The sequence below is a fragment of the Scomber scombrus genome, chromosome 16 (genome assembly GCF_963691925.1).
Source record: "Scomber scombrus chromosome 16, fScoSco1.1, whole genome shotgun sequence".
Taxonomy (NCBI): Eukaryota; Metazoa; Chordata; class Actinopteri; order Scombriformes; family Scombridae; genus Scomber; species Scomber scombrus.
The window spans coordinates 7,750,712-7,773,373 of NC_084985.1; the positions used below are offsets into that span (position 1 = coordinate 7,750,712).

The 22,662-nt window shown below is 36.7% G+C and overlaps 2 protein-coding genes across 3 annotated transcripts in view; one reads left to right on the top strand and one right to left on the bottom strand.

Annotated features, from left to right (window-relative positions):
• The first annotated feature begins 187 nt into the window (after window positions 1–187).
• LOC133997060 (prostate stem cell antigen-like) lies at window positions 188–3,612 on the top strand. Its single transcript, XM_062436617.1, has 3 exons — window positions 188–239; window positions 1,095–1,214; window positions 3,401–3,612. The coding sequence occupies exons 1-3, from the start codon at window positions 188–190 to the stop codon at window positions 3,610–3,612; spliced, it is 384 nt and encodes a 127-aa protein (XP_062292601.1).
• A 1,149-nt stretch (window positions 3,613–4,761) lies between these two features.
• clic1 (chloride intracellular channel 1) overlaps window positions 4,762–22,662 on the bottom strand; it is a 99,589-nt gene continuing 81,688 nt past the window's right edge. The window contains exons 2-8 of one of the 2 annotated variants that reach the window (XM_062435677.1): window positions 11,364–11,411; window positions 11,041–11,102; window positions 9,066–9,175; window positions 8,537–8,662; window positions 8,325–8,431; window positions 7,702–7,883; window positions 4,762–7,563 (exon numbers count right to left, since the gene is read on the bottom strand). In XM_062435677.1, the coding sequence (XP_062291661.1) occupies window positions 7,402–7,563; window positions 7,702–7,883; window positions 8,325–8,431; window positions 8,537–8,662; window positions 9,066–9,175; window positions 11,041–11,082 (729 nt within the window). In that variant the 5' untranslated portion in view covers window positions 11,083–11,102; window positions 11,364–11,411 and the 3' untranslated portion in view covers window positions 4,762–7,401. Of the gene's footprint in view, window positions 7,564–7,701; window positions 7,884–8,324; window positions 8,432–8,536; window positions 8,663–9,065; window positions 9,176–11,040; window positions 11,103–11,363; window positions 11,456–22,662 lie in introns of those variants that run through there. The other variant, XM_062435678.1, reaches the window with a different exon arrangement.

Below are 22,662 nucleotides of genomic sequence, written 5' to 3' on the forward strand. Positions count from 1 at the left end.
CACAGGGGTGCTGACAATAAAAATTACATTTTGAGGACGTACTACTTAATCAGCTAAACCCAAAAATACAGCAGAAGAAGAGCTGACATCGAGGGTGTGGGCTTTGGACTTCCAACGACGACGATTTCTTTGGAGGCGCTTGAGGAATAAACATTAACGTTATTTAGGACTTCTGACTGGAAGCATCATGCCTCGTTCACTTCTTCTGATTGTGCTCCTATGTTGTCTTCCTCTGGCAAGTATGTGGGACATACAAGACGCAAATCTGGTGCAAAAATCATCAGTTATTTGATGATTTGAAGGACTCGGAGAAGACTAAAACTTCCATAATTTGCTTTTTTTTTTTAAATAAATCAAACTTCATTATCAGTTTGGTTTTAGATCTATCAAATAGCAACGTAAAGAGATCTTGTTTAATGTTAAATTTGGGAGGAAAAGTGCTTTTATGTGAAAGTAATTGTGTAAAAGAGTTATTAGATCAAATCCAAACATCTACAAAAAATATTTTCGAAACTATTTTTACTGTATTCGGAAAGTTTTGTTGCATTTTTAAGCTTTTCTTGGCGTTAATGTGCTAACAGTTTGAATTGTGTTTTTTTTGTCTTTATAATTTTGATCTTAATCTTTTGATTAATACAGATTTATCGCTACTGGAGCTGTTAAAAAGTCCCTTAAACTAGCCTGAGTTAATGATCACTTAATAATGATTGATTATTTTCTTCTGATTTAAAGTGTGACCTGTCTGCACAATGTAGACATAATCACAAAAACAAAGAAAATAGAGCCTGTTGGTGTATCAGTCAGTTTTTTAATAAACACAGGTTAAATGTAGACATTTAGATTTTAGGAAAAGACCGGCCAATAGAAATGTGTATAGGGTGTTTTTACAGATCTCAATTGTAAAAATGAGTCAGTATGAACAGTATGTAAGGGTTAATGTTTCTCCCTTCAATAGTTTGTACTGAAAACCAAATATGAAGGATCCTTGTGAAAAAATTTACATTAATTGATATCACACAATATTGGTATCCTGTCTCAGTTAGGTAACATTCACAATAAGTTTCTTGATATTTGTTTTTTTCTTTTCCCTCAAGCCTGTTTGCACTGTTACACCTGCGTGTTCCCCTCCATCTCTCCTCTGGACTGCCTAAAGTTTCCCCAGGAATGCCCGGCTGGACAACTCTGCCTGTCGAGCACTGCGACGGGAATACGAGGTGAGAGAGAGAGAGAGAGAGAGAGAGAGAGAGAGAGAGAGAGAGAGAGAGAGAGAGAGAGAGAGAGAGAGAGAGAGAGAGAGAGAGAGAGAGAGAGAGACTGTGAGGGAGTTTATCTGTATCTTTTCTTTTCTGCAGATTAGATTATTTTCAAAGAATCTGGGGCAGCGATGGATCACAAATTGGCAGACAAAGCCTCATTGTAGAGTGTTTGTCTGGGAGAAGATTTGAGAAATGTATTCTCCTTTCTGTAAAGTATAAGGACAGTTTTGTTTTGGCTTTTCTTTTTTTTGTTCTGCCAGCCCACCGGAGTTGAAGAGAAACCATGGATATAAGAGTGAAAGTGCTGACTCTCTTTTATTTGATGGCGCCACTCACCCACATCATGAAGAACTCCGCAGAAACTGAACTCCGTTTTTTTTTTTTTTTTTGTAGTTACAATCCCGACACTGTTCACACAATATAGGCCAAATCCCTTTAAAGCTGTGAATCAGCAATTTAAGCTCATAGTCATGGTTTTATATGAAAGCTTTGCTCTGAAATGAAGGTTTATTGAGTTATCTGGTTAACATGGAAAATTCTTAAATGTGGAACACAGACTGATGTAAAAAACGGGTTTCTACTCTGCAGAGTTGTCCAGATAAACTCCATAAACCTCATTTTTTTGGGACTTTCCTCTGCAGCACGGAGCCAAAACAATATCACTGTCCAAATATTTGCAGTCCACACTGTTAAATCTCTTATTTATTGATGTTAGGGATACTAAAACTATTAAAAATTTAAACATGTGGTTGTTGTTTTTTTGGGAGGCTTCTCTCAGGCCTTAACCTTTCTCGACTTTCCGATTGTAAAAAAACTAAACGAGACAAAAGAGTGACTCAGTGGATCAGATCTCAGCACCATTTCTCATCAGGCCGGTTGTCAGCTCACTAAAGCCTGTGATGCCATCAAATTATGTCTAAAAATAGCTCACTGGGCTCCGGACTAGGGTGGGGCAAAATGCTGGCTGTGTCTCATCAAAGGATATAAAAGCCCCCTTTACTCACATGCACTTTAACTGAGCTGTAAACACAGTTTTTTGCATGTGAGCGTCATGTGAGGAGAGTCGTCCAGAAACATGCCAACATTCCCAGGTTTTATGTATCTCTTTTTATTTCAGGCGTTACACTTTGAAAACAGCACGTGAGTTTAAACTCATGCTTCCTTCTTCCTGAATCACCTGACCTGGAAAATGATTATTCAAAGTCCCCCCCCCCCACACCTCTACGATTTGTTAAATGACTCAGATAAAAGGCTGTCAAAACACTCTCACTTCCTTTTCAGGTTAGTTTCTCATCAGCGTCAGTGTAATGACAGTGTGTGAGACAGAGTGAGGCTTTTAGTGGAAGATTAACTTCTTCTTTTAATCAATATACTAGAAAAGTAATGTTGTATTTTAGAGAAATTACTCATTGTGAAACATGTTAATGCTACATTAAACTCAACCAAATGGAGCAAAATTAATGGGTGTTAAATGAAAGCACCGAAAGGCCGACTGAATGAATCGCAGCTGAGTTTGAAACACAGAATATAAATCAACAGTGATTTATGTTGTTTGAAGTCTCATCTTTAAGGCTGAGGCTAATAGGAATGGATTAGATTTTAGTTGTAAAAATAAGTTTTGAACCAATAATGATGCTGTAGAAAGACTTAAAGCTACACTATGTATGTTTTCTGATATTTTTTAGTTTAAATATAAGTTTACAGTACTTGAAATATTCACTATTTATATATATTTATATACATATTTATGATCACTGAAGTTTCTTATATTAAAATATATATATTTCAGTTCTCAAATTTGACTTTTTTTATATAAAATTCGGGTTATGTAAAAAATATACATATTCAGTATATGTAGTTTGCTCAGAATCAAACGTGATCATTAGGGCTAACGAGGATAATCAATCGAACATTTTTGCAATGACAAAACTTGAAATGCTTTTAGAAATTTAAACAGGAGACTTCAAAATATAAACTAAGTTACTGTACTATAAATTAAACTGTATTTCATATTTAATATTAAGTATTTTGTGGTTGTTATTCAGCAGCTTGAAATCCTAATTATGTCCTTTCTTTGCTTCCGTAGTCTTCATCCATTATAGCACGGACCAGTATAACTTCCTCTCTTCTCTCCGCCCTCGTAGGTCCTCTACAGGTGACGATGTACGAGAAAAGCTGCGCTCTTCCCACCCAGTGTGGCATTAGTGGGCAGAAATTCACCACAGGTCTGTACTTCAACTACACCAACGTCTGCTGTGATACGGACCTGTGTAACGCGGCTGTGACCGCTGCTGCCCTCAGCTGGGGACGAGTGGTGCTCTGCCTGCTGCCTGCGCTCAGTCTCCTGCTGGCCTGAGCAGCAGAGATGATGATGATGAAGATGATGATGAAGGTGGAGATCAAGCAGGGGTCACGCCGAAGATGACCTGGGAGACATTGTGTAAAAATGTACACTGACAGACAAAAGCAAAGAGAGAATTAACAGTGAACGTGATGCAGTCGTCACTCAATGATGAGTTATACATTTTAATGATGCAGTGATTGTTTCTTTTATATTATTTTACTCAAAGTATTACCCAAAAATCAACAAGTCTTGGTAAAAATGCATCTGATAAACTTACTATTTTTATACACGTCTTATGTCAAATGTTTATTTTTAGCACATGATTTGACGGTTGTGTGAGGCGAAATATATATATATAAAAAAAGATGATAAAACTGTCCAAATATAGTTAGAAAAATACAAAACTGACACAAAAATAAACAGCTGATAAAACAATCTCACCTCAAGTGGCTGCTCTGCAAACGTAGATGTCCAAATTTCCATTTCGAAGTATTTTAAGGTTTATTTTTCCCCCAAATTTTGGCTAAAAAGTTCATTCTTGACCTTAAAAAATAAAGTTGACAAAAGAAACTCACCATCAACCAAAGATACTGAATTCACTGTCAAATAGGATTAGATATATGATATATTGCTCAGTTGCCGTGTATTTCCTGTTGATCGACTGATCGACTGACCAGATGGTTTAATCAACTGCTGGTTTCCGAAGGTCACGAATGAACTTTAGACTTCAACTTTGGAGCCAACATGGAAAAAGGAAAAAAAAAAAAAGAAGAGTACTGAGAAGAAATGGAAAGTCAAACATGATGATTTCCATGTAAAATGTGTCGCCAGCTGTTTTGAAACTCAAAATATACACCGCTTTGTTTTTTGGATAAAACCTTTAATACTCCCACATATATCAGTGCATCTCTAAATGACATTAATGATAATAATGAGGCTAATTAAACTTTAACCTTAATAAAACTACAGCGAATAAATGCTTCTTATTTTACTGTATTTATGTGGATTTGCTGTGTTCATGTTTTTTTTTAACATTATTATACTTGAATGTTTAAAGTCACTGCTGTTATGGAGTAGAAATGCACCTTTTTGTACGTTTCTCGGCTATTTCAATGATATTACCCTCAAAAAATGTTAAAAAGTAAAGAAATAAAAACACACTTTATTATTAAGATTGTTTTATTGGGTTATTAATAGATGAATGTGTCTTCATAAGGGCTTTTAAAAGTACAAAATACATATTGGAAACTTCCAGCCGTGCTATTAGTTTGATTGTCTTTGTTTTTAAATCTACTATTTTTAGTCTCCACAGAGGTTTTCATGCTGTGGACATTGAAGTGCGACTGCTTTCGATTAAGATGCAGACAACACAACAACAAAAAAGAGACAAAAAAAGGCTAAAATATTTGGAGGGAAATGCATAAAGGTAGGAAACAAAGTGAAAAGTATAGATATAGGTCTCATAACAAATACAATACATTGCAGGAAGATAAAACAGAGTTAAAAACAGTGAGGTGAGAAACAAATCTAAATAAAAGTTAACATTTTTAACATTTAATGGTCCCTGAAATTGTATCAAATCCTACGATAAGAAAACATTCGGATATATATATCAGCACTGGCATTAATCAGACACGCTCCCTTTTTAAAAAAAAAACAATAACAAGAACAATCGGTCCATTGTTTTCTTGAGAAAATAAATGAAAGTCTACAACAATTCAGTCAAGTAAAATATATCATCTGTTTGATCAACACTTGTGTTCAATACCTAGCAGGTCAGAAAAGGAGGAGTTAAACAACTGTGCTCACACTGGACGTATAGAATATAAATCAAAACACTGTTAAAGATTGTCTTTTCAATCCGATTCAAAATTGCACTTAGGTTTCTTTTCTTTTTTTAAAAATATGAGAGACATGAAACTTCAGGCTATCTTGGGCTCCCAACAAGAGACATTTAAACAACCTCTAAATTAAATCTTACTTGCCGTACAGTTTAATAAAATCAACACAAGCTGCTAGTTCCAGTTTTTTCCAGCGGTTCGATTTCAAGTCTAGTAAAAAAAAAAAAAAAGCTCCCACAGTGGATTAAATCTACTGGAAACACATGACAAGCACACATAAGTCTAACTGATATTTAATATTTTCCCAATTGTCAAAAAAAAAAATCCCATCAAAAGAGAAAAACGAACACTGAGTATCATCTCTCTGCCTCATATAGATTATTACACTGTTGTGAGCTGAGGCTAATGAGTCTGACTTTAGATTTTAGTCATAAAAAAAGTTTTAACCCAATAATGGTGCTATATGAAAACTTAAAAAGCTACAGTATGTAAGTTTTTTCTCATATTTAAGTTGAAATATGGTCCAAAGTACAACCAGTAACCAATCAGAGGAGGTAAAAGTTAGGGGTGGGAGCTCACAGCTGTCAATCAAGCTCCGAAAACCTGTTTTAGTCTTTTCACGAAATTTGACGACACTTTAAAATGAAATATAGAATAACGCCAGCCTTATCCTGTAATTAATGACATCCTACACGCTCAAGCTACCAATGCTTTATTTTAATTTTAACATTATATGTGCTTATATTAGACTTCCTGCTGTTTCCCCCCGACTCAGAAAGAAAGAAAGAAAGAAAGAGAAACATGTGACAGAACAGGCCATGTGCCCCCGGGGCTGCACAGCGTCACCTTCATTCCTTCATCCACGCTATCTTCAAACTCTCTCACAATCTAATCTCACGTCTTTTTATAAAAGATACAACAAAAAAAAAAAAAAAAAAAAACTAAACGTCCTTCATACATGACATGCAGAATTAAACAAACTGTTGGCAAGAGGCTTTTACAGTGGATCATAACAAGCTCAGTAATCTTGAATAATCCTTTCACGCCTGCTATGGGAGCACAGAAAGGGGAAGCCCGAGTCTATTGAAATAGTTTCCTGTCTGTAACTGTTTTCAGCTCTGCCTCCTTAAAGCGAGACCCGGTCTGCAGGCCTAGAAAAGAAAAGCACCCCCCCTTTTCCTCCCTGAGGTGCACTATAAAGAATAAACATTTAAAAACACGAGTTGGCGTTAATAACAATGAAACTGTAAAACATTTTTTTAAAAGGCCTTGTTCCCCTTGATAGCAGAAAGTCAATGTGAAGACATTTTTTGGCAGGTGAGCTGGTGCTGCTGTGAATGTTTGAGTTGAATCAGCTTGTGTGAGGCTTGATCTGATCTGAGAGGCAGCTTTGTGTCTGTTGTTGAATCTCCCAAAAGAAACATTAAGGATAATAGTGACGGTCATGGAGAAATGGAGAAGAAGAAGTGAGGGCGTTAGCTAATTTAAAAGAAACATTTCTGACATTACAGTGTGTGTGTTTATCGACGGTTAAACTGTACACGAAGCAAGGCTGTAGTTTTATATGTGTGTGTGTGTAGAAGTGTCCACATTTATGTCCTTAGATATGTGTGTGTGGTCAACCAGCATGTCAGCAAAATAAAATGTAACCACAGCTGACATTTCTTTTTGTGTGTGTGTGTGTGTGTGTGTGTGCACATGTTTTTTTATTATATCAGCTTATCTGCTGCGATCGCTTCCTTGTTTTTCTTACAGTGTGAATTGATCCACTGAGGCAAAAACCACATCAGAAAAAATGTAAGAGTATTGTTTGGCGATGGTAAACCAGCTGTATTGAGTCGTGTTATGAAAGGTGATAAACTACATGTTCGTTTGTTTGTTTGTGTGCTTTTTTTATATTTTAAAAGTTGTTCTAACGGTGTTTTTTATTCATCATGAATTGTAACCCTCCTTTCTTCTCCTACTTGAGAGCTTTAGCTACAGAGGAGTAGGCGATGTGGACCTCCTCGTCGATCGGGCAGGTGGAGGAGAATTCCTCCCGGGCGTACGCTGCGTTCAGGTACCTCCACAGGTTGGTCAGAGACTGAGGGATGCTGAAGTTCCTGTATTTTAAACACACAACCTGCAGCAGGGGGAGAAAAAAAAGAGGAAGAGTTGCTTGAACAAAATAATTTAAAAAAAAAGAAAGAGAAACAAACTCAACCTTGTAATTTATTCAATCTAAGCCGCACACTGTAACTGCATTAAAGCTGAAGATTACCTTCATGATGTGGAGCTTAGGCAGCAAGTTGCAATCAGCCAGAGTAAGCTCTTGGCCGTCCAGGAAGGGGCGGGACGAGGAAGTGACGTCATCAGCGCTATTCTCGTCGATCTCGTCAGGAAGTGCAGAGCCGAGGTAGTCATCCAGCTTCTTCAGAGCCTTCAGCAGGCCTTTCTCTAGATCTGAGCACATGAGCATGTACAGAAAATACTCATTTAAAAGAAGTTAAACAGCTAAAACAGAACAGCTTGTATCTCTAGTTTTTTTTACTGTGATAAATGAATGAGTTTAACCCCAATGAATGCACAGATTTCACCCAACAAAAGTGACTTTTCCCACGAGATCCCTATCACACACTTTGGCTAAACACACAGAGCAGCAGGTGACCTATTTGCAGCCAGGCAGAAAAGCTCAGACTGTAATGTTATTAGCACGACCGCTCCCTGCTGGTTTTCTATCAGAGCTCAGCCGCATTTGTTACAGGCAGTGGCACCAAAAAGAAACCCCCCCCCCCCCCCCCCTCCCCCCAAAAAAGTCAAAGATAAAGGTGAAGCAAAGCTTTTCATCTTATTGTAAAGACCTGAAATGACACCTCAGATGTGGAGAGATGAGGTTTGACTCACTTTCATTGGTCTGAGGGTTTGAGTTCTTCACGTAAGCGGAGAACTTGGAGAAGACATCCATGCCGGCCGTGTTGGACTCTGGGTTACGAGCAGCCAAACGGGGATACCTTAAAAAAAACAAAAAAACAAGAGAAATAAATATATAAGACGGTAAAAATAGAAGAGGAGGAAAATGAAGTATCACAGGGAAACAGATGGAGGGGAGTGATTACTTCGGGGGGCTCAGGTTTTCCTCCAGGAACTCCTCGATCTTGTTGGTGTCGGTTTTCACCTCGCTGCCGTACAACAGGAAGGGAGGCTGGGCACCGGGGGCAAGGTCCTTCAAGATGTCTGGCTTCCTGCAGGTAGATGGAAGGATGGAAAAGTCAGTGCCGGACATACAGGAGGAGAAAGAGGAAGAAAGGGAGAGTCAAGAGAAATGTTACAGAAAGAGAGGAGTGGAAGAATAAAAAAGGGGAAGGAGATAAGGAGAATTTAAGTAAGAAAACAAACAGGAAATTACTCATTTTGCAGCCTTTCACTCACATCGATGTGTATATCTTTTAACACCTGTTTACTAAATGCAACTCCCCACCGCTCTTTTACTGCACGCTACATTTGGGAGCTTTAAAACAGTAGGCGGACATTCCTCTGTTGTGCCAGTAGAAAACCTGCAGGGCTGTGAAAGAGAAAACACACTCATACACACACACACACACACACACACACACATATAAACTCATGAAAGACCAGTTTTATCACCTCTTCATGTCCACTGTGGTAACGTCGAAGGTCACTCCTTTCAACCACAACACCATGAAGAGACGCTGGGAGAAGGGACAGTTGCCAATGCTCTGACCATCGCTGCCCGCCTGCAATGCACAAAAACCGAAAGTACGCTTATTTTAGCATCTTATGTAGTGTTTGAGGAGTGTTTTGTGCTCAAATGTTCTCTGTTTTCATCGAGAAAAACTAAATTAACTCTACTCTCTGACCGAGCTGCAAGATCAGCACACACACTGTGAAAAAAAAAAAAGATTATCACACACACGTCAACCTTAAACTCTTTGGAAAACCTCATGCAGAGCTCTAAACCTTGTTTACGAGCAAGAGCAGAAGGGAGGAGATGAAAAGGAGCTAAAAAAAAAGAGCTGGTGAGGTAAACTCAGGTCGCTCAGCTCTGTTGCATTAAATATCAAACCTCAAGTTTGAACACACAAGTTCAAACCTGATCAAGTCTCGACTACGTTTGTGTTATTTTTTACACCAGAAGTCGTTTTTTAAAGTGAATACATCAAGAACTCAGCTTTTCAAATATGAAGGTCTTCAATTATAATACTTTTCCCATTAATTGATTCATTATTAGGTCCTGAAATATCCAAAAAATAGAAAAAAACTTAAAACTCCTATATGACATCCTCACGTGTCTTTTCTTGATTATAAAATATTCATTTTCTTGATTTACTATCACAAAAAAGACAAACAAACGCAGCAAATCGGCACACTTGAGCAGCTGAAACTTAGGAGTGTTTGGCATTTTTTTGGTTGAAAAATTACTTAAACGATTAATTGAATATCAAAATAGCAGCTGGTTGATATCTGTTAACACACTTTAACACTTAAGAGACTTATTGTTTCAGCGGTATGTGATAATAAATGAAATATCTTTGAGTTGTGGATTGTTGGTTTGGATATAACAATCAATTTGAAGGTGGAAAATGGTGACAGGCGATTTTTCCTACTGAGAAAATGATCAACAGGTTAATCCATAATTAAATTAATGGTTAACTGGCGACCTAAGAGCACAATAAACCATTTTTGAATTAAAGTATAGCTTGTTGGCTACTCTGGTAACATACAGCTCTAAAGTGTTTCAGCATGGCTGTAGAGGACCATGTTTAACGTTAAGTCACACCATCTCCTTCAGGACCTCTTACTGTTCCCGAGGCCCATGTGAAACTATAATCAGATATTCTGTTAATTAAGAGTATCAAGTGTCATTGAGGAGCTTGACTGGAAACCTTTAGAAAAGTTACAACAGCATCTTTCACCCTTTGGAGGAAGAGAGAAAAAAAAAGTAGAGGGTGGTGCACATGTTCACATGTTCATACAGAGGAATCATTATGGAAACTTGTGTAAGAGCATGAAGTGAAGGCATGAGAGGAAGGGAGGGAGGAGGAGAAAAAGGAAAAAAAACAGACATATTGGTTATTGTAGAGGATGTTTTTTGGCTGTAAGAAAATGGGATTAACCCAGCTGGCCAATATACTAAATATAGATTAAAGTGGCCTGCTTGTTATCTTAATGTGCATTTAATGAGATTAGACTTGCTGTCGTTTATAAGCCCAGTGAGTCAGCAGAGGTGGTCTGACTGACATGAATATTACAGAGCACACACACACACACACATGAATATATAGTCTAATGAAAGTATAATACAGCCAAGGTGACATTATACCCCCTTCTACCAAAAATGAGGCAGTGTAATGACAAGTTATCAGCCAGAAATAACAAAACATGCAACAAAACACACACAAGAAACTGATTAAATGATTAGATAAAAGAAACTGTGTGCAGCTTTAAATAAACTAATGTCACGTTTATGTCGTCGCCCTCGTGTCAGCCACTTTCTGGGCGTGTGTGTATTTGTGTGTATGTGTGTGTGTGTGTGTGTGTGTGTGACGGTGGCTTTTTTTTTTCTCGCCCCTATTTCTTGTGTCATCATTCAATAGCTTACCTTCACAAAAAGTTCAACTTTAGGTTGATTCGCGTCGCTCATCTTCACCTGTTGATACTTTCCTGCGGAGAAAATGATCAGAAAAGTGCAGAAAATGAAGAAAAAGTGGAGTTTTTGTCTTGTTTTTTTTGTATGTAAAGAGAAGAAACCGATTCGAAACTCGGGGATAGCCAAGCCCATCATCTTCCGCTACAAACCCCAACTAACAAATAAAACACTGTAGCGACCACGCAGGCGACAAAAACACACAATAAACGGAAAGCTCGACTTCCCCAGAGTCCTTAAATGTTACATAGTGCATGATAAAAAGTGTGTAGAGATACCTTCAAGTGCTAGAAAAAGTTGCCGGTGACGCCTGTAGCTGCTGCTGCTCGTTTCTCCTCCCAGTCCCGCTGCTGCTGCTGCTGCTGCTGTCCGCCCTGCAGCGACACACTCATCAGCTCTGCTCCTCCATTTCCTGGAGGTGCTGTGACGGGGGCTGAGCTTTCAGCAAATAAAATGAGAGAGAGAGAGAGATAGACAGAGGGGTGGGGTGGTGAGAGGAAGGAAAGAAATAAAAGAAAAGAAAAGAAAAGAAAAGAAAAAGCGCGGACTGGCTTTGAAGTTGAACAGGAGGAGGAAGATATGACTTAGCTGCAGGATTTGTGTGCAGAAACTTGACAGAATGAGCTGCAAAAACATGGCAACATGGCTGAACCACCACCTGCATAAAAAAAAGCAATATTATTAAAGACACTGTGTTGTTTTTCTAGTATTAAGGGCGTTGTATGTAATATGTAGTAAGTACAAGGTGTGACACAATTAAACGATCAACTGTCATTGTAATGAAGTCTAATATAACAACTGGAATAACAAGATTATTATTGTTGTCAGTGTTGTCATTCTGTCTTTGTGGTGTTGTTGTTGGCTTCCCCGTAGAGCTGAATGACAGGCAAAAAAAACCACCAACGACGTGATTATTTTGTCAGATATTATATTGTGATTTATTACGAGTCTCGATTTTTGTGGTAGTGGGGTTTTTTTTTTTGCATTTAATGTTAACTGAAAAATATGATTTGTAGGCATCTGTGTAGCTCTCCCATTATCAATAAATAAATACATCATAATAATACATCTCCTGTTATTTGGATAATGAATGATATGCAAAAAAATGTTGTCAGTTATCGCAATATTAGTCACGACTTTAGTGGGAGTGGTATTTTTGTATTTCATTTTCACACAAAAAACAACATATAAAAACAATGATGATGATGTGATTTTTGCTGCAGACTCTACCAAACAAGCATGTTTGCTATCATGCACAAAATAATGATGAATTAATCATTCATTAAGCTTTATAAATCAATCATAGTCCATTAATAAGAATAATTTATGGGTTGCCAGGTTGTGAAAAATCCCTCCTTTCCATACCATCATAACATTTGCTTTTTCCAGTTCTTTAGGAAAGTGAATAGAAAGAAGAAATATTTCACTTTCCAAAAACATGCTTATTAATTACTTATTAACCATTAATTGAGTCATTAATTCATGCTTATAAACCATTTATAAAGGGAACCTTATGAGAAAGTGGTACCATAAATGTTTTAAGATGGCTCCTCTACCTTCAGCAACATAGAAAATGTGTTTAACATTCATGCCAACAGTCAGAGGTGAGTGTACTTGCCAAATTGTCCATGTATATTTACATGTTCTTAGCACTCAAGACCTCATAATTACTATGTAAACAGACTTTTTACTTAGTGCCTTCTTGCCTTTGTTGGCTACTTAAAGCACTATTTGACTTAGTTTATTCATTATGTAAAGTTGATTTGTCTCTGAGTCTTAAGATCTTAAGAAATTAGGTGTAATGATGCAATAATTATATGACAATAAACTTGAAACTTGTTGCTAATATTAATTTTGAATAAATTTCAAGTCACTTTATGAACGTAGATTTACAAAATATTTTCACATTTCAATGCAGATTTTTTTGAACACATCTGATTTTCATCCTGTAAAATGTAACAAAGCAGGTTGGTCCGATAGGTTTTAAACAAAATATTGAAATAACTGAGATGAGGAAATATACAAACATGCCTGAAAGTTAATATCAGTAAAGCTTCTTGTTTGTGCAGGATGTGATTGTGACAGTTCTCCAAACAGCTAAAAAAAGATAATGAAGTATTTTCAGACATGCAAACTTTAAGGGAAACTCACACTTCACTGGTTTTATTACAAATTATAAACTCTGATTCCTTCTGCCTAAACAGCTTCTTTATGTGTGCTGCAATGTATTGAACGTTGTGCCTATGCCTCACACTTTCTTTAGTATCATCCTTGGATACTCTTGGAAATATAAAACAGCCTAAATATAGAATTTGTAAAATTTAAATGCACTTCTGTACAGTTTTTGTTGCAGTATGTTAAAGGACCAGATGAGGGCGATACTGAGCTTTACTTGGTTTGTTGCTCTCAAACTGCACTGGAAGAAAAAATCTGGAAAATCAATCCAAATTTGAGTCTTGTTTGATTGTCAGCACATAACACTGTTTTTATTCAGGCGCTTTGTTTTCTGTCACGTAGCACCAAGCTATGGTCCAGGGACCTCCAGGAGTCCCTGAGCACCTTTCTGGGGACAATCTGAGGATAGTTTAACCCAGTAAGAGACTGTAGGACTGGGTTTTTTAATTACAGGTTTTATTTCCCACTGTTATCATCACCTGCTGTCACTTAACATCTCACTGAGCTCTCCTGTTGTTCTCAGCTCAGTTTTGACCCAAGAGGCGTTAACTCAAAAATTAGGTGAAAAATGACTACTGACCATAATTTCCAAAAATATGTGTAAAACCTGTGGTGATAACTTGGAATGAAGTTCGCTAAAAAGGTCTAACAAGGAATTGGGTGATAATTTATACCATACTGTATGCTTATGCAGTCAAACCTGTCACAGTACCAGTTAAGCCCATGCCAGACTTTTGACTTTTTTCATAAAATATCTTTATTTATATCCCAAAATCTACATGAACTAATGAATACATTTTCAAATGAGAGATAAATGTTGCTTTATAAGAAATGATCTCCCTTATAAATCATGTCAGTATCCATGAAAAACACCTGAACTTAGATTTTGGTGCTTAAAGGGAACGCTTACCCTAACTGATGAAAACATTCATTAGAAAATTAGAAAAGTCATCAAATGTAATAAGTTACATTACTTTAATTAAGTATTTGAAATAGTTACATTACTTATTACATTTTAAAAATAATAACTAGTAATCTGTAATCTATTACATTTCCAAAGTAACCTGATATTTAGCTGCTAATAATATAATTAAATAAATAATTAAAGCTTTGCAGCAGCTTCATACTGTCAGTGTTTCGGTCTGTTGTTGTGGTTCAGTGCATCGTGACACCAGAGGGCGTCCTTGTTTTGGTTTTTGGCAGGTAGGGTGATGAAACAGGGGTAATTAGATCATCAGGTTGTCTGTGGAGGAAACAATACAGCATTGTTGAATGTTATTGGCAAGTGTTGACAGCCAAATATGTCACGGCACAGATACTCGTGACAGAAAAACAAACTTTGCATGTTTAGATTTGTTTGTTTTCGCCTCTATCGTGAGTTTACTGCTTTTAGATTTATTTTTGTCTGCATGATGTCTGTCTAACCTGTTTTATGTGTGTGTGTGTGTATGTGTGTGTGTGTGTGTGTGTGTGTGTGTGTGTGTGTGTGTGTGTGTGTGTGTGTGATTGAGCTTGTTTGTTTGTTTGTTTAAGAAATAGTTAAATATCTTAATCCTAAAGCTCCCCTATACTGTGTATCTGCTACAGTAGAGACATTTAATGAACATTTTATGCCTTTTTTGGAGCAAAATAACACTCCATAATCTCAATCTGTGAGAAACTTGAGTTAGTGCTACATTTTGATACTGGAGTCACCTATTTATTTAACATACTTGTTGTAAGGCAGGTGAGGTCACTAAAAGTTGCCCGTCCTGCATGTCTTTACACACAAGACGCTGCAATCATAACAAACAAGAACAATAACAAAATGAGAGCGAAAGAGCAAAGATAATACACCTCCATACATGTCAATCAGTGTCAAACTAAAACTAAAGTATGAGCTCAGTCCTGCTATTTCAACATCACAGCTACAAAACTTCACCGAGGCGGATATGAGGCTCAGATTTAGTCTTTAACACAACAAATATAAACCGCCTTTATATGCTTACAGACATTTTAAGGAAGTGCATTTATCTAAAATTGTTTTATAATGGACAATATAACAAAATATAAAGTGTAATTAAAATTTTCATCATGAGGAATATGTTCCTTTTCTAGTCTGGATGCTGATTTTGATTCAGTTATTTGCTCAAGCACACATCATCATGTTGTGACGTCATGCAGGTTTTGTTTTGTGAAAGCTTTTCTGACTGATTTATATCCAGAAAATGATTTTTTTTAAAGAATCAAAGCATTTAATAAGCTTCCAAAAGCACAGAAAAGACTTCATGTCATCATATTTAACATCTATGATAGCCGTGAAACTCATGAAAACCATGAAAGTCCCTCTCTAGAATCAGTGTTTGGTTTGTTCCTTCTGGGCTACTGTATAAAAAACCAACAACTAAATGCTTTCATGAATATAGAGAGGAGTTTGGAAACACGGAGGTCATGAGTCCCTACAACACTTCCTCCCTGAGAAATCCTCTAAAATGATTTAATTATTTTAATTTGTCATATTTTATTTATTCAGTACTCTTTCTTCCCCCTCTAGATATCAACGACAATGTGTTTATAAACCCTACACAGATAACTAAACTGTCATATAATACATTGTTCTTATTGGGAAATTAGGGACTTGTAAGTGTTTTATTTACTAAGATGAAGATCTGAATACGGTCCAAAGCTTCCTTCATGATACAAGGAATAAAACCCTGATGATAAAATGCAAAAAATGCCATTTTCAATCCAATTTAAATAAACTAAATCTAAATATATCAGCTAGATAAAAGTAACTTAATAAAGTAAAAAAACATACTTAAATAATGTCCCCAATGTGCTAAAAGCTTCTTTATTTTATAATGTTGACACAAGGTGAGAAACAGGTTGTGATGATGCTTTTTAATGATCAGATTTCTTCATTACAAGGTGACAAATCAGAGTTAAGAGTATATTGATTGATAGTAGTTGTGCACACAGTGAAAACCCCCTTCGAGGGAGTCATGGAAACTGAGAGACATGGTGTGAAACTACGCCCAGAGGCCCCACAGAGATGACAGCAGGGCAGCACAGAGGGCCGCGGTGAGGGAGAGCTGGACCGATGTGGATCCGTTACACAGGTTTACGGTGCAACACTGGAAACTGCTGGTGTAGCCGGCGCCCAGGATGGTGCCGGTCAGCGTCTTCCCACACAGGTCTGAGTCCAGGCAGCCGCGGGTGTCCAGGCTCAGCGTCCCCGTAGCATTGAACTCTGGAAAAACAGAAAAGGATGTGAGTGAATGATGGATTCTGGGAGGTTTATTTTGCTAGTGGCGACCCCTACTGGTGCAGTACCAAGTTAGTTAATCCACCATTTTGTCGGATCAGGTTACCACGGAAATATTGACAGACATTTTTTTATCTCCAAATGTTAGTGTTGAAGCATTATCTCATTACTTTTTATTTTAAATCCAAACTCTCAACACAAAAGGTCATAATGTCATTTGAGGTTAACGAGCGAAGTTTCGGGAGCAGGACTACACCTCTTCGGTCATTCTTATCTAAACCAACTGAACCCTCTCCTCCTTTTCCTGCCCATCCATCCCTTTCCTCTCTCTCCCTTTACCTTTATCTTTCTCAGAGGGTCCTAAGGGGGTTCTTCCAAGGCTAGATTGGTACCATCGAGTACAAACCTGGACATACAACAGTTTCCGATGACCGGTGACCATAATTATCAATATCAAGAGAATCAGTCAAGCCTTCTCTAGTTTTTCTGTGGAGCCCGACACATTTTTTCTTTAAAGCGCACATTTTTCTCCTCTCATCATTGAGGGCCCCTGGACACTTGCCCAGATTGCCCGTTTGGGAGATCCAGTCATGGGTTCATTGTTACCAACTGTTACATTTGAGTGACAGCTGCCACAGGGGCCTAATTATGACCCGGAGTAGTGAAAAAATAATAATAAATGAAACTTTCTGTAATAATATGACATTGTTGACTTTGTCAAATGCCTTCGATAGCTCAACTAACACTCGAAGTGTGAGTTCTTTGTTGTCTCAGGCTTTTGTGATTGTTGTTGTTGGGTGAGGGCCAATGATGAAGTGGAGTGTTTCTCTGTGACATAGTGATGAGGATAAAGGTTATTATAGGTGGAAGGATTCAGTCTGTAAGGTAAAAATCACAGACAGAGATGTTGACTGATATCGTCTGAGTTTTTGATTCCCTTCTTTCTATTTGCCGTTCACTCTTACTAAACTATGGAGGAAAGCAATAGCCATAAAAAGAGAAACTGGCATAGGTTCAGTTCCTCTTGTGTTCATGTTGCTTTATTATCTGATGTCTTTTATCGGAAAAAAAGAGTTTGATCTAAATTAAACTGTCTGATTAAATAAAGATAAAATAAATGAAAAGTTAAGGATTTTTGGCCCTTGAAAAGCATAAAAAATGTGTCTCCACTATATCACTGGAATACTTTACTGTCCATATTAATGTCAAACTTAAAAAAAAAACATTTCAGATTTGCTGGTTTTCCTTGTTTTCACTTCAGTCTCACCTTAAGGTCTATTTAGTAGCTGTTCTTGAGCTTTTGACTGTATCACTCGGTCTTCATGAGCAGTTTACCTCAACACGATGGAGCTGTAGATCTTCAAACTTCATGTAATTTACATCAAACCTTCTTGGAAAGTTTGAGCATTGCACTACAGTTGAGTGACGATTGGGCAGATGAGGACCATGCCCTAAATTCGAAAGCTTTGGAACAGCTACTAAATGGACCTTGAGGTGAAATTTTTTTTTGTGAGCTGTTGTTTCCAACGTCAAGAGTAAACTCCAAAACTCAATAAGGCTTATTGTGAGCAGGTTTTAATTAGAAAGTAACATTATAGTTGTGCCAGTCATGATTTTAATGATACGTTTGATGATACCCTTAATCAGATTTAATGATGTTTATTACACCTCTCTCTATATTAAAGGTACATTTCAACCCAACCCGCACCTTTAAAATAAATCTGTATTTCTATTTATCTTCACTGTGTTTTAAAGATGTTTTCCTTACGTGCTGATCCACTGTAGCAGCTCTCAGTTCCATTGTTACATGTGACATCCGATCCAAACAGGCATGCCCCAAATATGCCGAGTGGGCACTGACGGCAGGTCAGGCACTGCCCTGCAAAGGAAAGAAAAACAACAAGATGCTCAGATCTAAAGTAACTCACTGAACAACATTGTTTTGAGAGCTTAAGAGGACCAGGAAGTACATGTGAGCATCTAGTTATGTTTTTAATAATGTGGAACTACTGTTTCCCTGTCATTATTATTAATGGTACTGACATCTGAAAAATATCTTCCGCACTAATAGATGACAATAACGTCCTTTGTAAGGTTATTATTCATTATACTCAAGGATTATAGTTTGTCACGCTACTGTGTTATCCACTGAAGCATGAATGTGATAGATTGATTTGACATGATTTTTAATACCAATAATACGTTTACTGCGTTGTATGACTACTGCAAACATTAGAAGTATAGTAGTGATTTATTTTGGTCCTTATCAACAATTCTTCCAAAAACAATGCACATAAAAATAAATAAATAAATAACAATAAGGAATTAGATCAAAAGGAAAACAAAAACATATTACATTTATATTATATTTGATATTACTTACTACATTTTAAATTATATTTCACTCTGTAACACTGCCTCAACTGAATCACTCTTAATCAGTCTTACTCAGGGCTGCACGATATGGACAAATCATCGTATCTCGCTATTGGAGCCAAATATCTCGATATTGATAAGAAATGACTATGATTTCACACTCATTTGAAATATACTGATACATGAAAAGTCATAATTCTTTACATATGCAGATCATAAACTATCAAATATTATCTCATTCATATCATCACAGTACCTGGAAACTGTAATCAATGTATTTGTCACACTGTATTTCTTTATAAGCCAAAAATGAGATAAATTAGATTAAATAGTCTAAAGACTGAAATGACCGTACTTCTATTTAGATCCAGAAAAAGAAAATGATGCCACTATTTTTTGTGTTTTTAACGCAGCTTTTCCCAAATAATTTTAGTAGTTAAATGTATTTGTTTATGCATTCTTATATTTTATGAAAATATATGAATACGTGTTTCATTTTAAAGTGAGATCCCATTGTTCTTTTGCTCTTGTATGACGTTTTTTGCATCCAAACAAATCCATGAAGAGGCTCTTTAGATGCCTAATTTGAAAAAAATACCCTTCATCATTATATCTTACGACATAAACAGGAGTCTCCTGTTGGATCTGTGGCAATTAGTGCTGCACTTGGACCAGACTGAATGTCATTAAGCTGCAGTCCAGTAAAACCACCTGAGACTTAATCATGATGAATGCAGCCGCTAATCTTTATGTTTGTTTGTTCTGAGTCTCACTCCTGAGTATTTAGTTTGTCCAAAGAATAATGAGCAGGTAGGATCAGCTATAGCTTTGGACAACACATAAAAAAAAACTGGTGATATCATATTTCTACAAACTCAGAGCAATGCTATCTATTTCCTCACACCTGGAGTATTGTAACGTCTTGTTAAACTGCCTCAGTGCTCAAGCTGTAGCTCAACTTCACACGTCTGACTTCACTTCACCCCAGTTTTAGCCATTTTTTCACTGGTTACAACTTTATTATAGACTCCACTTAACCCTGTAACATCAAGTGAATCACATTTGATACATGAGTTTCAGAGAGCTTTAAATCATCAGTGTAAAAACCTGATGTACACTATCAGATACATGTAGTGCACAGACAAACCAAGATGGACGTTGTCAATCAGTTGACCTACAATTTAAGAAATGGACATTTTTGCCAGTTTTGAAAAAGTTAAAGTAAGAAAAACATTCAAATAGTTACTGATACTTGAAAAGGAATAGTTTCTTGATTGATGCCATGTTGAATTACTAAATATTTTGAAGCTTATTTTATGGTAAATTCCTGTTGAAAATGTGTCTATTAGATGAAGAAGGTATAAAAGCTCATTTATCTGTAAATCTGTCAATTGTCATTTTATTGTATTTCATGTTGTGGGTGATATGAGCTCTATGCAGGACCTTCAAGGGGTTAAACATGATATGTTCTGTATTTTATTGTTTGTTTGTAAGAAAAACATGTGAGAAATACATTTTTAAAAAAACAAAAAAACATTTAGTATGTGGTGATTTGAGCTTCATCCAGGACCTATAAGGGCCTAAAAACGTTTTATTCAATATGTTTTTATTTATTTAAATTAAATTCCAGATGTATCAAATATGATACAAGACAAGACTTATATATGCAAAGTGTTATGTAATCAATTATTTTTTAATTATTTGTCAGAAGGTCCAATAAACACTCCAGTTTCAGAGAGTTAGATTTTTCTGGCAATTATTTGATGGTTCAGACTTTACAGGGTTAAAATCCTACTCTTGATTAAAAGGGTTTTTACATAGTTAGACATCAGAGTACATCAATTAGCTCCTTACTGTCCAAAAAGCCCTCTTAGATCTTCCGGGTCGGGCCTGCCGGATGCTCCAGAGTCCAGATTTAAATCAAAGGCTGATCGAGCTTTTTGTTGTACTGGCACCTCAGCCTTTAAACCAGTGTCCTAGTTAATATTAGATCCTCTGACACTGTTTCTGCTCTTAAATCCTGTCTTAAAACACATTTTACAGACTAGTCTTTATTAAATTACCTAATAAAGCTGTTGCACAACCACTTGATTTTAAGTTTATTTCCATAGTTTCCCTTGTTTTACCTTTTAAATACATTTCTTTCATACAGTCTTTTAATTCTGAGCTTGTTTCTTGTTTTTCTTACATATTTGTGATTGTTTTTATGCTCTTTTTATTTTTATGTTTGTATTTCAAGCTTGAAAAGTGTTACACAAATACAATTATGTATTGAATGTGTGTATAAATATTTTTGTAACAGACTGTTCTACGTGCTTCTGTAAGCGAGGGAATGTGCCCCTCCGAGTTTCTGTAGGGCAGGAAATAGTTGGCGGACTGCTTTCGAGCATGTGCCGTTGACTACAAATAACAAAAAAGTGATTGTTGTTCGACCTGCTAAAACATCTATTGTCCTGTTCATTGTTTTATGATGAAGTTTATATAGTTAGGCAACTCCAGGATGCTCAGTTAGTCAAGTCAAAGTATGGACCGTACTATACTATACTATACTATACTATACTATACTATACTATACTATACTATACTATACTATACTATACTATACTATACTATATACTATATTTGTCCACCAATTATAGCGTTGGTGGTAACACAGATGTACTTAACCATAATCTTTAAGAGTTTTAAATAAATACATTTATTCAACAACAATAGGTGAAGTTATATTTAAAGGTTCAGTCTTATCTACTTATTTTTCTCAACTTACCTGCTGCGATGAAGGCACTCAGGACAATCACTGCTTTCCAAAAGTTATTCATCCTTCTCTGGGTGACGAGGTTAACGGACACCTTTCTTTTTTTTTTAAACACAACTTGGAGGGCTGAATACTTGTCTCAGTCAAGCACGCTTTTAAAAACAGCAATGACCAGACATCAGGTGGGACTAAAGGAAAAAGTGACGTGCAAGAATGAGGTTCAACAGGTTTTGCATACCAGCAGTGTAAACACTTTTCACCCATTACCTGGAAAACCCAACAACTCCCTCATTCACAGCCTGGAGGGAAGTAAAACTCATTCAGTCATTACATTTAAGCTTTTAATTAAAATTATATATACACATAGACTCAAAGGTTTCATGGAGTAAAAAGTTTCCTTTTCCGGTAGCAGAAGATAGTTTTTCAAAGTTCATCAGACTCCGACATGGACTTCAAAATGTGTTATAACGTTATGCTTTCATACTGTGTCATAAAACCCCAAATTTAAAAAAAAGCAGGCTATGACATCAGGAGAATCACAGTATATATAGAGTACCAGTCAATCTTTATTTTCAGTCATATATATAATGTAACAGATTAAATGTGGCTAAAGAGTCAAATAATGAGGTAAACATATGTAGGAGTAATCCCTGAGAACAGGAAGCACGAGAGTCAGACCGCTCTGACGGCTCTACTTCAAACGTTTGTGACAGATTTCATTATAAGGCTATCTGCTCCGCACACAGCGCACGAGTTCACTGCTCCGTTAACACTGAGGCATTTTGTTCCATTGTTCTGGAGATAGTCACGTTAAGCCAAGACTTGAGTTGAGTCAAGTGGCTAAAACTGCCTGTTAAGAGACAGAGGCTGAACTGAGGGGCTGCATAAAGATCCAGATAAATAAGGAGTTTAATGAACTGTGAATCATGCAAAGCTGCTCCAGTGGAGTCCCAGAATAAAAAATACAGAGCTGGAAATGAGCATAATTGGTCTCATTTAAGTGTTTTGGGAATATGTGTCCAAACTT